This window comes from Lagopus muta, chromosome 3 (genome assembly GCF_023343835.1).
Source record: "Lagopus muta isolate bLagMut1 chromosome 3, bLagMut1 primary, whole genome shotgun sequence".
Lineage (NCBI taxonomy): Eukaryota > Metazoa > Chordata > Aves > Galliformes > Phasianidae > Lagopus > Lagopus muta.
In genome coordinates, this window is record NC_064435.1 from 427,978 (window position 1) to 441,026 (window position 13,049).

General features: G+C 63.1%; 1 protein-coding gene across 1 annotated transcript in view; it reads right to left on the bottom strand.

Moving 5' to 3' along the window:
* LOC125690800 (microtubule-actin cross-linking factor 1, isoforms 6/7-like) overlaps positions 1–13,049 on the bottom strand; it is a 63,214-nt gene that overhangs the window by 49,323 nt on the left and 842 nt on the right. Inside the window, exons 2-4 of the mRNA XM_048939520.1 lie at positions 12,842–13,047; positions 8,225–8,425; positions 2,695–2,817 (exon numbers count right to left, since the gene is read on the bottom strand). Of these exons, the coding sequence (XP_048795477.1) occupies positions 2,695–2,817; positions 8,225–8,425; positions 12,842–13,047 (530 nt within the window). The remainder of the gene's footprint in view (positions 1–2,694; positions 2,818–8,224; positions 8,426–12,841; positions 13,048–13,049) is intronic.

The following is a 13,049-nucleotide window of genomic DNA, read 5'->3' on the forward strand; positions in this document are numbered from 1 at the left end:
ACTGCCCTCCATCTCATGCTGTCACTGCCCTCCATCTCATGCTCTCACTGCCCTCCATCTCATGCTGTCACTGCCCTGCATCTCCTGCTCTCACTGCCCTCCATCTCCTGCTCTCACTGCCCTCCATCTCCTGCTGTCACTGCCCTCCATCTCCTGCTCTCACTGCCCTCCATCTCCTGCTCTCACTGCCCTCCATCTCCTGCTGTCACTGCCCTCCATCTCCTGCTCTCACTGCCCTCCATCTCCTGCTGTCACTGCCCTCCATCTCCTGCTCTCACTGCCCTCCATCTCCTGCTGTCACTGCCCTCCATCTCATGCTCTCACTGCCCTCCATCTCATGCTCTCACTGCCCTGCATCTCCTGCTCTCACTGCCCTCCATCTCCTGCTGTCACTGCCCTCCATCTCCTGCTCTCACTGCCCTCCATCTCCTGCTGTCACTGCCCTCCATCTCCTGCTCTCACTGCCCTCCATCTCATGCTCTCACTGCCCTGCATCTCCTGCTCTCACTGCCCTCCATCTCCTGCTGTCACTGCCCTCCATCTCCTGCTCTCACTGCCCTCCATCTCCTGCTCTCACTGCCCTCCATCTCCTGCTCTCACTGCCCTCCATCTCATGCTCTCACTGCCCTCCATCTCCTGCTCTCACTGCCCTCCATCTCCTGCTCTCACTGCCCTCCATCTCCTGCTCTCACTGCCCTCCATCTCCTGCTCTCACTGCCCTCCATCTCATGCTCTCACTGCCCTCCATCTCATGCTGTCACTGCCCTCCATCTCATGCTCTCACTGCCCTCCATCTCATGCTGTCACTGCCCTGCATCTCCTGCTCTCACTGCCCTCCATCTCCTGCTCTCACTGCCCTCCATCTCCTGCTGTCACTGCCCTCCATCTCCTGCTCTCACTGCCCTCCATCTCATGCTCTCACTGCCCTCCATCTCCTGCTCTCACTGCCCTCCATCTCCTGCTGTCACTGCCCTCCATCTCCTGCTCTCACTGCCCTCCATCTCCTGCTCTCACTGCCCTCCATCTCCTGCTCTCACTGCCCTCCATCTCATGCTCTCACTGCCCTCCATCTCCTGCTCTCACTGCCCTCCATCTCCTGCTCTCACTGCCCTCCATCTCCTGCTCTCACTGCCCTCCATCTCCTGCTCTCACTGCCCTCCATCTCATGCTCTCACTGCCCTCCATCTCATGCTGTCACTGCCCTCCATCTCATGCTCTCACTGCCCTCCATCTCATGCTGTCACTGCCCTGCATCTCCTGCTCTCACTGCCCTCCATCTCCTGCTCTCACTGCCCTCCATCTCCTGCTGTCACTGCCCTCCATCTCCTGCTCTCACTGCCCCCCATCTCCTGCTCTCACTGCCCTCCATCTCCTGCTGTCACTGCCCTCCATCTCCTGCTCTCACTGCCCTCCATCTCCTGCTCTCACTGCCCTCCATCTCCTGCTCTCACTGCCCTCCATCTCATGCTCTCACTGCCCTCCATCTCCTGCTCTCACTGCCCTCCATCTCCTGCTCTCACTGCCCTCCATCTCCTGCTCTCACTGCCCTCCATCTCCTGCTCTCACTGCCCTCCATCTCCTGCTCTCACTGCCCTCCATCTGCTCTCACTGCCCTCCATCTCATGCTGTCACTGCCCTCCATCTCCTGCTCTCACTGCCCTCCATCTCCTGCTCTCACTGCCCTCCATCTCCTGCTCTCACTGCCCTCCATCTCATGCTGTCACTGCCCTCCATCTCCTGCTGTCACTGCCCTCCATCTCCTGCTGTCACTGCCCTCCATCTCCTGCTCTCACTGCCCTCCATCTCATGCTCTCACTGCCCTCCATCTCCTGCTCTCACTGCCCTCCATCTCCTGCTCTCACTGCCCTCCATCTCCTGCTCTCACTGCCCTCCATCTCCTGCTCTCACTGCCCTCCATCTCCTGCTCTCACTGCCCTCCATCTCCTGCTGTCACTGCCCTCCATCTCCTGCTCTCACTGCCCTCCATCTCATGCTCTCACTGCCCTCCATCTCCTGCTCTCACTGCCCTCCATCTCCTGCTCTCACTGCCCTCCATCTCCTGCTCTCACTGCCCTCCATCTCCTGCTCTCACTGCCCTCCATCTCATGCTGTCACTGCCCTCCATCTCCTGCTCTCACTGCCCTCCATCTCATGCTCTCACTGCCCTCCATCTCCTGCTCTCACTGCCCTCCATCTCCTGCTCTCACTGCCCTCCATCTCCTGCTCTCACTGCCCTCCATCTCCTGCTCTCACTGCCCTCCATCTCCTGCTCTCACTGCCCTCCATCTCCTGCTCTCACTGCCCTCCATCTCCTGCTCTCACTGCCCTCCATCTCCTGCTCTCACTGCCCTCCATCTCCTGCTCTCACTGCCCTCCATCTCATGCTGTCACTGCCCTCCATCTCCTGCTCTCACTGCCCTCCATCTCATGCTCTCACTGCCCTCCATCTCCTGCTCTCACTGCCCTCCATCTCCTGCTCTCACTGCCCTCCATCTCCTGCTCTCACTGCCCTCCATCTCCTGCTCTCACTGCCCTCCATCTCCTGCTCTCACTGCCCTCCATCTCCTGCTCTCACTGCCCTCCATCTCCTGCTCTCACTGCCCTCCATCTCCTGCTCTCACTGCCCTCCATCTCCTGCTGTCCCTGCCCTCCATCTCCTGCTCTCACTGCCTTGCAGTTCCTGCTGTCACTGACCTGCAGCTGCTGCCCCTGCTGCTCATCGCTCTCCTCCTCGATGCTGACGCCGTATTTCAGGCTCTTCTCCGACTCTGAGAGGCGCCCCAGGAAGGACTGCACCAAAGTGTGGAACTCCTCCGCCTGCCGCAGAGCAGGGAGCGCTCACAACCCATCCACCACCCACAGCCCCACAGCACACAGCCCCACAGCCCCATAACCCATAGCCCTATGGCCCCATGACCCACAGCCCCATAAGTCACAGCCCCATAACCCCATAACCCATAGACCTACGGCCCCATAACCCACAGCCATATAGGCCCTCAGCCCCATAGCCCTACAGCCCCATAAGCCACAGCCCCATAACCCCACAACCCATAGCCCTACAACCCCATAACCCACAGCCCTATAAGCCCTTAGACCCATCCATTACAGCCCTATAGGCCCACAGCCCCATAACCCACAGCCCCATAAGCCACAGCCCCATAACCCACAGCCCCATAACCCCATAACCCATAGACCTACGGCCCCATAACCCACAGCTCTAGAGTCCCACAGCCCCATAACCTCACAGCCCCATAAGCCACAGCACCATAACCCCATAACCCATAACCCCACAGCCCCATAACCCACAGCCCCATAACCCATAGCCCTATGGCCCCATAACCCACAGCCCTACAGCCCCACAGCCCCGTAACCTACAGCCCCATAACCCACAGCCCCATAAGCCACAGCCCCATAACCCCACAACCCATAGCCCTACAACCCCATAACCCACAGCCCTATAGTCCCACAGTCCCATAACCCACAGCCCCATAGCCCTACAGCCCCATAAGCCACAGCCCCATAACCCCACAACCCATAGCCCTACAACCCCACAACCCCACAGCCCTATAGGCCCTACAACCCCATAACGCACAGCCCTATAGGCCCTTAGCCCCCTAACTCACAGCCCTACAGCCCCACAGCCCCATAACCCACAGCCCTATAGGCCCACAGCCCCATAACCCACAGCCCCATAGCCCTACAGCCCCATAAGTCACAGCGCCATAAGCCCACAACCCATAGCCCTATGGCCCCATAACCTCACAGCTCCATAAGCCGCAGCCCCATAACCCCATAACCCATAGCCCTACAACCCCATAGCCCACAGCCGTACAGCCCCACAGCCCCGTAACCCACAGCCCCATAACCCCATGACCCATAGCCCTACAGCCCCATAACCCACAGCCCCATAGGCCCACAGCCCCATAAGCCACAGCTCCATAACCCCATAACCCATAGCCTTACAACCCCATAACCCACAGCCCTATAAGCCCTTAGACCCATAACTTACAGCCCTATAGGCCCACAGCCCCATAACCCACAGCCCCATAGCCTCACAGCCCCATAAGCCGCAGCACCATAACCCCATAACCCATAATCCCACAGCCCCATAACCCACAGCCCCATAACCCCATAACCCATAGCCCTATGGCCCCATAACCCACAGCCCTATAAGCCCTTAGACCCATCCCTTACAGCCCTATAGTCCCACAGCCCCATAACCCACAGCCCCATAACTCCATAACCCGTAGACCTATGGCCCCATAACCCACAGCCCTATAAGCCCTTAGCCCCATAACTTACAGCCCTACAGCCCCACAGCCCCATAACCCACAGCCCCATAAGCCACAGCCCCATAACCCCACAACCCATAGCCCTACAACCCCACAACCCACAGCCCTATAGGCCCTACAACCCCATAACGCACAGCCCTATAGGCCCTTAGCCCCCTAACTCACAGCCCTACAGCCCCACAGCCCCATAACCTCACAGCCCCATAAGCCACAGCACCATAACCCCATAACCCATAACCCTACAACCCCATAACCCACAGCCCGATAGGCCCACAGCCCCATAACCCACAGCCCCATAGCCCTACAGCCCCATAAGTCGCAGCGCCATAAGCCCACAACCCATAGCCCTATGGCCCCATAACCCACAGCCCCATAAGTCACAGCCCCATAACCCCATAACCCATAGACCTACAGCCCCATAACCCACAGCCCTATAAGCCCTTAGCCCCATAACTTACAGCCCTATAGTCCCACAGCCCCATAACCCACAGTCCCATAGCCCCACAGTCCCATAACCCACAGCCCCATAACCCCATATCCCATAGCCCTACAACCCCATAACCCACAGCCCTATAAGCCCTTAGACCCATAACTTACAGCCCTATAGTCCCACAGCCCCATAGCCTCACAGCCCCATAAGCCACAGCGCCATAACCCCATAACCCATAGCCCTACAACCCCATAACCCACAGCCCTACAGCCTCACAGCCCCATAACCCACAGCCCTATAGCCTCACAGCCCCATAAGCCATAGCGCCATAACCCCATAACCCATAGCCCTACAACCCCATAACCCACAGCCCTACAGCCCCACAGCCCCGTAACCCACAGCCCCATAACCCCATAACCCATAGCCCTACAGCCCCATAACCCACAGCCCCATAAGCCACAGCTCCATAACCCCATAACCCATAGCCCTACAACCCTATAACCCACAGCCCTATAAGCCCTTAGACCCATAACTTACAGCCCTATAGGCCCACAGCCCCATAACCCACAGCCCTATAGCCTCACAGCCCCATAAGCCACAGCCCCATAACCCCATAACCCATAACCCCACAGCCCCATAACCCACAGCCCCATAACCCCATAACCCATAGCCCTGCATCCCCATAACCCACAGTCCTATAGGCCCTTAGACCCATCCCTTACACCCCTATAGGCCCACAGCCCCATAACCCACAGCCCCATAACCCCATAACCCATAGACCTACGGCCCCATAACCCACAGCCCTATAAGCCCTTAACCCCATAACCCACAGCCCTATAGGCCCACAGTCCCATAACCCACAGCCCCATAGCCCTACAGCCCCATAAGCCGCAGCGCCATAACCCATAGCCCTACAACCCCATAACCCACAGCCCTATAAGCCCTTAGCCCCATAACTTACAGCCCTATAGTCCCACAGCCCCATAACCCACAGCCCTATAGGCCCACAACCCCATAACCCACAGCTCCATAACCCAAAGCCCCACAGCCCCATTGCCCGTAACTGCAGCCCCCATCCCTGCAGATCCAAGCCTGCAGCCCCCATTCTTGCATCCCCCACTCCTGCAGCCCCCTTCCTGCAGCCCCCTTCCTGCAGCCCCATCCCTGCAGCCCCATCCCTGCAGCCCCCATCCCTGCAGCCCCATCCCTGCAGCCCCATCCCTGCAGCCCCCCACTCCATCTCCCATCCCTGCAGCCCCCATCCCTGCAGCTCCAACCCTGCAGCCCCACTCCTGCATCCCTCATTCCTGCAGCCCTATTACTGCATCCCCCACTCCTTCACCTCCCATCCCTTCAGCCCCATCCCTGCAGCCCCAACCCTGCAGCCCCATTCCTGCAGCCCCAACCCTGCAGCCCCCATTCTTGCATCCCCCATTCCTGCAGCCCCCTTCCTGCAGCCCCATCACTGCAGCTCCATCCCTGCAGCCCCCACTCCTGCAGCCCCTGCAGCTCCAACCCTGCATCCCCCATTCCTGCAGCCCCATCCCTGCAGCCCCCATCCTTGCAGCTCCAATCCTGCAGCCCCATCCCTGCATCCCCCACTCCTGCAGCCCTCATCCCTGCAGCTCCAATCCTGCAGCCCCCCTTCCTGCAGCCCCATCCCTGCAGCTCCAATCCCGCAGCTCCAACCCTGCATCCCCCACTCCTGCATCCCTCATCCCTGCATCCCCCATTCCTGCATCCCCCATTCCTGCATCCCCCATTCCTGCAGCCCCATCCCTGCATCCCTCATCCCTGCAGCCCCATTCCTGCATCCGTCGTCCCTGCAGCCCCATCCCTGCATCCCTCATCCCTGCAGCCCCATTCCTGCATCCCCCACTCCTGCATCCCCCACTCCTGCATCCCCCATCCCTGCAGCCCCATCCCTGCAGCCCCATCCCTGCAGCCCCCATCCCTGCAGCTCCACTCCTGCAGCCCCCTTCCTGCAGCTCCATCCCTGCAGCCCCCCACTCCATCTCCCATCCCTGCAGCCCCCATCCCTGCAGCTCTATTCCTGCATCCCCCGCTCCTGCAGCCCCTGCAGCTCCAACTCTGCAGCCCCCTTCCTGCAGCTCCAACCCTGCAGCCCCCATTCCCGCAGCTCTATTCCTGCATCCCCTGCTCCTGCAGCCCTCATTCCTGCAGCCCCCATTCCTGCAGCCCCATCCCTGCAGCCCCATCCCTGCAGCCCCATCCCTGCAGCCCCATCCCTGCAGCTCCAACCCTGCAGCCCTATTACTGCATCCCCCACTCCTCCACCTCCCATCCCTGCAGCTCCAACCCTGCAGCTCCAACCCTGCACCCCTCATTCCTGCAGCCCTCATTCCTGCAGCTCTATTCCTGCATCCCCCACTCCTTCACCTCCCATCCCTGCAGTCCCATCCCTGCAGCTCCAACGCTGCAGCCCCCTTCCTGCAGCCCCCCACTCCATCTCCCATCCCTGCAGCCCCATCCCTGCAGCTCTATTCCTGCTTCCCCCACTCCTGCAGCTCCAACCCTGCAGCCCCCCTTCCTGCATCCCCCGCTCCTGCAGCCCTCATCCCTGCAGCCCCCATTCCTGCAGCTCTATGCCTGCATCCCCCACTCCTTCACCTCCCATCCCTGCAGCCCCATCCCTGCAGCTCCAACCCTGCAGCTCCATCCCTGCAGCCCCATTCCTGCATCCCCCGCTCCTGCAGCCCCATCCCTGCAGCTCCAACCCTGCAGCCCCATCCCTGCAGCCCCCCACTCCATCTCCCATCCCTGCAGCCCCATCCCTGCAGTTCTATTCCTGCTTCCCCCACTCCTGCAGCCCCCATCCTTGAAGCTCCAACCCTTCAGCCCCCATCCCTGCAGCCCCATCCTTGCAGCTCCAACCCTGCAGCCCCCATTCCTGCAGCTCTGTTCCTGCATCCCCTGCTCCTGCAGCCCCCATTCCTGCAGCCCTATTACTGCATCTCCCACTCCTCCACCTCCCATCCCTGCAGCCCCATCCTTGCTGCCCCCATCCCTGCAGCTCCAACCCCGCGGCTCCAACCCTGCAGCTCCAACCCTGCAGCCCCATTCCTGCATCCCCCACTCCTGCAGCCCCCTTCCTGCAGCTCCAACCCTGCATCCCCCACTCCTGCATCCCCCATTCCTGCATCCCCCATCCCTGCAGCCCCATTCCTGCATCCCCCATCCCTGCAGCCCCATTCCTGCATCCCCCATCCCTGCAGCTCTATTCCTGCATCCCCCACTCCTGCAGCCCCTGCAGCTCCAACCCTGCATCCCCCATTCCTGCATCCCCTGCTCCTGCAGCCCTCATCCGTGCAGCTCCAACCCTGCAGTTCCAACCCTGCTGCCCCATTCCTGCATCCCCCACTCCTGCATCCCCCACTCCTGCATCCCCCACTCCTGCATCCCCCAACCCTGCAGCCCTATTACTGCAGCCCCCATCCCTGCAGCCCCATTCCTGCACCCCCCCCCCCATTTCCTTCCCCACCTGCCGCAGCGCCGCCTCCAGCCTGCCCTGCTTGCACACCGACATCCTGCACACGGCGTCCCAGCGCGCGCTCAGCTCCTCCATCTGCTGCTGCAGCCACTGCGCATCCCCAGCGCCGCTGCAGCCGCGCGTCAGCTCGCGCACGGAGCGCTTCAGCATCTTCATGCAGCTGGCGCGCTTCCCCAGCTCCTTCTGGAACACCTGCAGGGGGGGGGGGGGGGTCAGGGTGCCCTATGGGTGCTGGGGGTGCTGGGGGTCAGGGTGTCCTATGGGTGCTGGGGTCAGGGTGCCCTATGGGTGCTGGGGGTGCTGGGGGGCAGGGTGCCCTATGGGTGCTGGGGGGCAGGGTGCCCTATGGGTGCTGGGGGTCAGGGAGATCTATGGGTGCTGGGGGTCAGGGTGCTGTGGGTGCTGGGGTCAGGGTGATCTATGGGTGCTGGGGGTGCTGGGGGGCAGGGTGCCCTATGGGTGCTGGGGGTCAGGGTGCTGGGGGGCAGGGTGCTGGGGGTGATGGGGTCAGGGTGCCCTATGGGTGCCTGGGATCAGGGTGCCCGATGGGTGCTGGGGGGGCAGGGTGATCCATAGGTGCTGTGGGTCAGGGTGCTGGGGCTGATGGGGGGTCAGGGTGCCCTTTGGGTGCCTGGGGTCAGGGTGCTGGGGGTGATGGGGTCAGGGTGCCCTATGGGTGCTGGGGGTCAGGGTGACCTGTGAGTGATGGGGTCAGGGTGCTGGGGCTGATGGGGTCAGGGTGCTGTGGGTGCTGGGGTCAGGGTGCTGTGGGTGCTGGGGTCAGGGTGATCTATGGGTGCTGGGGGGCAGAGTGCTGTGGGTGCTGGGGGGCAGGGTGCTGGGGGTGATGGGGGGCAGGGTGACCAGTGGGTGCTGGGGTCAGGGTGCTGGGGGTAATGGGGTCAGGGTGCTGTGGGTGCTGGGGTCAGGGTGATCTATGGGTTCTGGGGGTCAGGGTGACCAATGGGTGCTGGGGGTCAGGATGCTGTGGGTGATGGGGGTCAGGGTGCCCTATGGGTGCTGGGGTTCAGGGAGCCCTGTGGGTGCTGGGGTCAGGGTGCCCTATGGGTGCTGGGGGTCAGGGTGCCCTATGGGTGCTGGGGTCAGGGTGCCCTATGGGTGCTGGGGGTCAGGATGCTGGGGTCAGGGTGCTGGGGCTGATGGGGTCAGGGTGCCCTTTTGGTGCCTGGGGTCAGGGTGATCTATGGGTGCTGGGGGGCAGAGTGCTGTGGGTGCTGGGGGGCAGGGTGCTGGGGGTGCTGGGGTCAGGGTGCCCTATGGGTGCTGGGGATCAGGGTGCCCTATGGGTGCTGGGGGTCAGGGTGCCCTATGGGTGCTGGGGGTCAGGGTGGCCTGTGAGTGCTGGGGGTCAGGGTGATCCATAGGTGCTGGGGGTCAGGATGCTGGGGTCAGGGTGCTGGGGGTGCCTGGGGGTCAGGGTGCCCTATGGGTGCTGGAGTCAGGGTGATCTATGGGTGCTGGGGGTCAGGGTGACCTGTGAGTGATGGGGGTCAGGGTGCTCTATGGGTGCTGGGGGGGTCAGGGTGCTGGGGGTGCTGGGGGTGCCTGGGTCAGGGTGAGCTGTGGGTGCTGGGGGACAGGGTGCTGTGGGACAGGGTGCCCTATGGGTGCTGGGGGTCAGGGTGCCCTATGGGTGCTGGGGTCAGGGTGCCCTATGGGTGCTGGGGTCAGGGTGCTGGGGGGTACTGGGGTCGGGGTGCCCTATGGATGCTGGGGTCAGGGTGCCCCATGGTGCTGGGGTCAGGGTGCCCTATGGGGTGCTGGGGGTCAGGATGCTGGGGGTCAGGGTGCTGGGGGGTGCTGGGGGTCAGGGTGCCCTATGGGTGCTGGGGTCAGGGTGATCTATGGGTGCTGGGGGTCAGGGTGACCTGTGAGTGATGGGGGTCAGGGTGCTCTATGGGTGCTGGGGGTCAGGGTGCTGGGGGTGCTGGGGGTGCCTGGGGTCAGGGTGAGCTGTGGGTGCTGGGGGACAGGGTGCTGGGGATCGGGTGCCCTATGGGTGCTGGGGGTCAGGGTGCCCTATGGGTGCTGGGGGTCAGGGTGCCCTATGGGTGCTGGGGGCCAGGGAGCCCTATGGGTGCTGGGGTCAGGGTGCTGGGGGTACTGGGGTCAGGGTGCCCTATGGGTGCTGGTGGTGAGGGTGCCCTATGGGTGCTGGGGTCAGGGTGCCCTATGGATGCTGGGGTCTGGGTGCCCTATGGGTGCTGGGGTCAGGGTGCTGGGGGTGCTGGGGGTCAGGATTCTCTATGGGTGCTGGGTCAGGGTGCTGGGGGTGCTGGGGGTCAGTGTGCCCTATGGGTGCTGGGGGTGCTGGGGGTCAGGGTGACCTGTGAGTGATGGGGGTCAGGGTGCCCTATGGGTGCTGGGGGTCAGGGTGCCCTATGGATGCTGGGGTCAGGGTGCCTTATGGGTGCTATGGGTCAGGGTGCCCTATGGGTGCTGGAGTCAGGGTGCCCTATGGGTGCCTCGAGTTAGGGTGCCCTATGGGTACTGGGGTCAGAGTGATCTATGGGTGCTGGGGTCAGAGGTGCTGGGTCAGGGTGCCCTATGGGTGCTGGGGGTCAGGGTGCCCTATGGATGCTGGGGTCAGGGTGCCCTATGGATGCTGGGGTCAGGGTGATCTATGGGTGCTGTGGGTCAGGCTGCTGTGGGTCACACTGCTGTGGGTGATGGGGTCAGGGTGCCCTATGGGTGCTGGGGGTCAGGGTGATCTATGGGTGCTGGGGTCAGGATGGTGGGGTCAGGGTGCTCTGTGGGTGCTGGGTCAGGGTGATCTATGGGTGCTGGGGGGCAGGGTGCCCTATGGGTGATGGGGGTCAGGGTGCCCTATGGGTGCTGGGGGGCAGGGTGCTGGGGTCAGGGTGCTCTATGGGTGCTGGGGGGCAGGGTGCCCTATGGGTGATGGGGGTCAGGGTGCTGGGGTGCTGGGGGTGCTGGGGGTGCCCTATGGGTGCTGGGGTCAGGGTGCCCTATGGGTGCTGGGTCAGGGTGCTGTGGGTGCTGGGGTCAGGGAGCCCTATGGGTGCTGGGGTCAGGGTGCCCTATGGGTGCTGGGGTCAGGGTGCCCTAAGGGTGCTATGGGTCAGGGTGCCCTATGGGTGCTGGGGTCAGGGTGCCCTATGGGTGCTGGGGGTCAGGGTGCCCTATGGGTGCTATGGGTCAGGGTGCCCTATGGGTGCTGGGGTCAGGGTGCCCTATGGGTGCTGGGGGTCAGGGTGCCCTATGGGTGCTATGGGTCAGGGTGCCCTATGGGTGCTGGGGTCAGGGTGCCCTATGGGTGCTGGGGGTCAGGGTGACCAGTGGGTGCTGGGTGTCAGGATGCTGGGGTCAGGTGCCTTCTATGGGTGATGGGGGTCAGGGTGCCCTATGGGTGCTGGGGGTCAGGGTGCCCCATTGGGTGCTGGGGTCAGGGTGCTGTGGGTGCTGGGGTCAGGGTGCCCTATGGATGCTGGGGTCAGGGTGCCCTATGGGTGCTATGGGTCAGGGTGCCCTATGGGTGCTGGGGTCAGGGTGCCCTATGGGTGCTGGGGGTCAGGGTGACCTGTGGGTGCTGGGGTCAGGATGCTGGGGTCAGGGTGCCCTATGGGTGATGGGGGTCAGGGTGCCCTATGGGTGCTGGGGGTCAGGGTGCCCCATGGGTGCTGGGGTCAGGGTGCTGTGGGTGCTGGGGTCAGGGTGCCCTATGGATGCTGGGGTCAGGGTGCCCTATGGGTGCTGGGGGTCAGGGTGCCCCATGGGTGCTGGGGTCAGGGTGCTGTGGGTGCTGGGGTCAGGGTGACCTATGGGTGCTGGGGGTCAGGGTGACCTATGGGGCTGGGGGTCAGGGTGCCCTATGGGTTGCTATGGGTCAGGGTGCCCTATGGGTGCTGGGGTCAGGGTGCCCTATGGGTGCTGGGGGTCAGGGTGACCTGTGGGTGCTGGGGTCAGGATGCTGGGGTCAGGGTGCCCTATGGGTGATGGGGGTCAGGGTGCCCTATGGGTGCTGGGGGTCAGGGTGCCCCATGGGTGCTGGGGTCAGGGTGCTGTGGGTGCTGGGGTCAGGGTGCCCTATGGATGCTGGGGTCAGGGTGCCCTATGGGTGCTATGGGTCAGGGTGCCCTATGGGTGCTGGGGTCAGGGTGCCCTATGGGTGCTGGGGGTCAGGTGACCTATGGGTGCTGGGGATCAGGGTGCTGGGGGTTCTTGGGGGTCAGGGTGCCCTATGGGTGCCTCGAGTTAGGGTGCCCTATGGGTGCTGGGGGTCAGGATGCCCTATGGGTGCTGGGGTCAGGATGCCCTATGGGTGCTGGGGTCAGGGTGCCCTAAGGGTGCTATGGGTCAGGATGCCCTATGGCTGCTGGGGTCAGGGTGATCTATGGGTGCTGTGGGTCAGGCTGCTGTGGGTCAGGCTGCTGTGGGTGATGGGGTCAGGGTGCCCTATGGGTGCTGGGGGTCAGGTGATCTATGGGTGCTGGGGTCAGGATGGTGGGGTCAGGGTGCTCTATGGGTGCTGGGGTCAGGGTGCCCTATGGGTACTTGGCTCAGGACGCCCTATGGGTGCTATGGGTCAGGGTGCCCTTGGCTGCACCCCCCACACCCCCCCCAAACCTTATGTTTGTCCATCAGGTTGCTGACCAGCTCCCTGTCCCCCCCCACGGGCGCCTCGTCGCACAGCTGTGGCTCCATGCGGTACAGCCAGTCCAGCAGCGCCTGCAGCGCGTCCGACAGCCGCCCCGACAGCAGCAGGTTCTGCTCCAACGCCTGCTGCCTGCAGGGAGCCGCTGCAGCCCTCACTGAGCAGCTTGGGGGGGGGGCT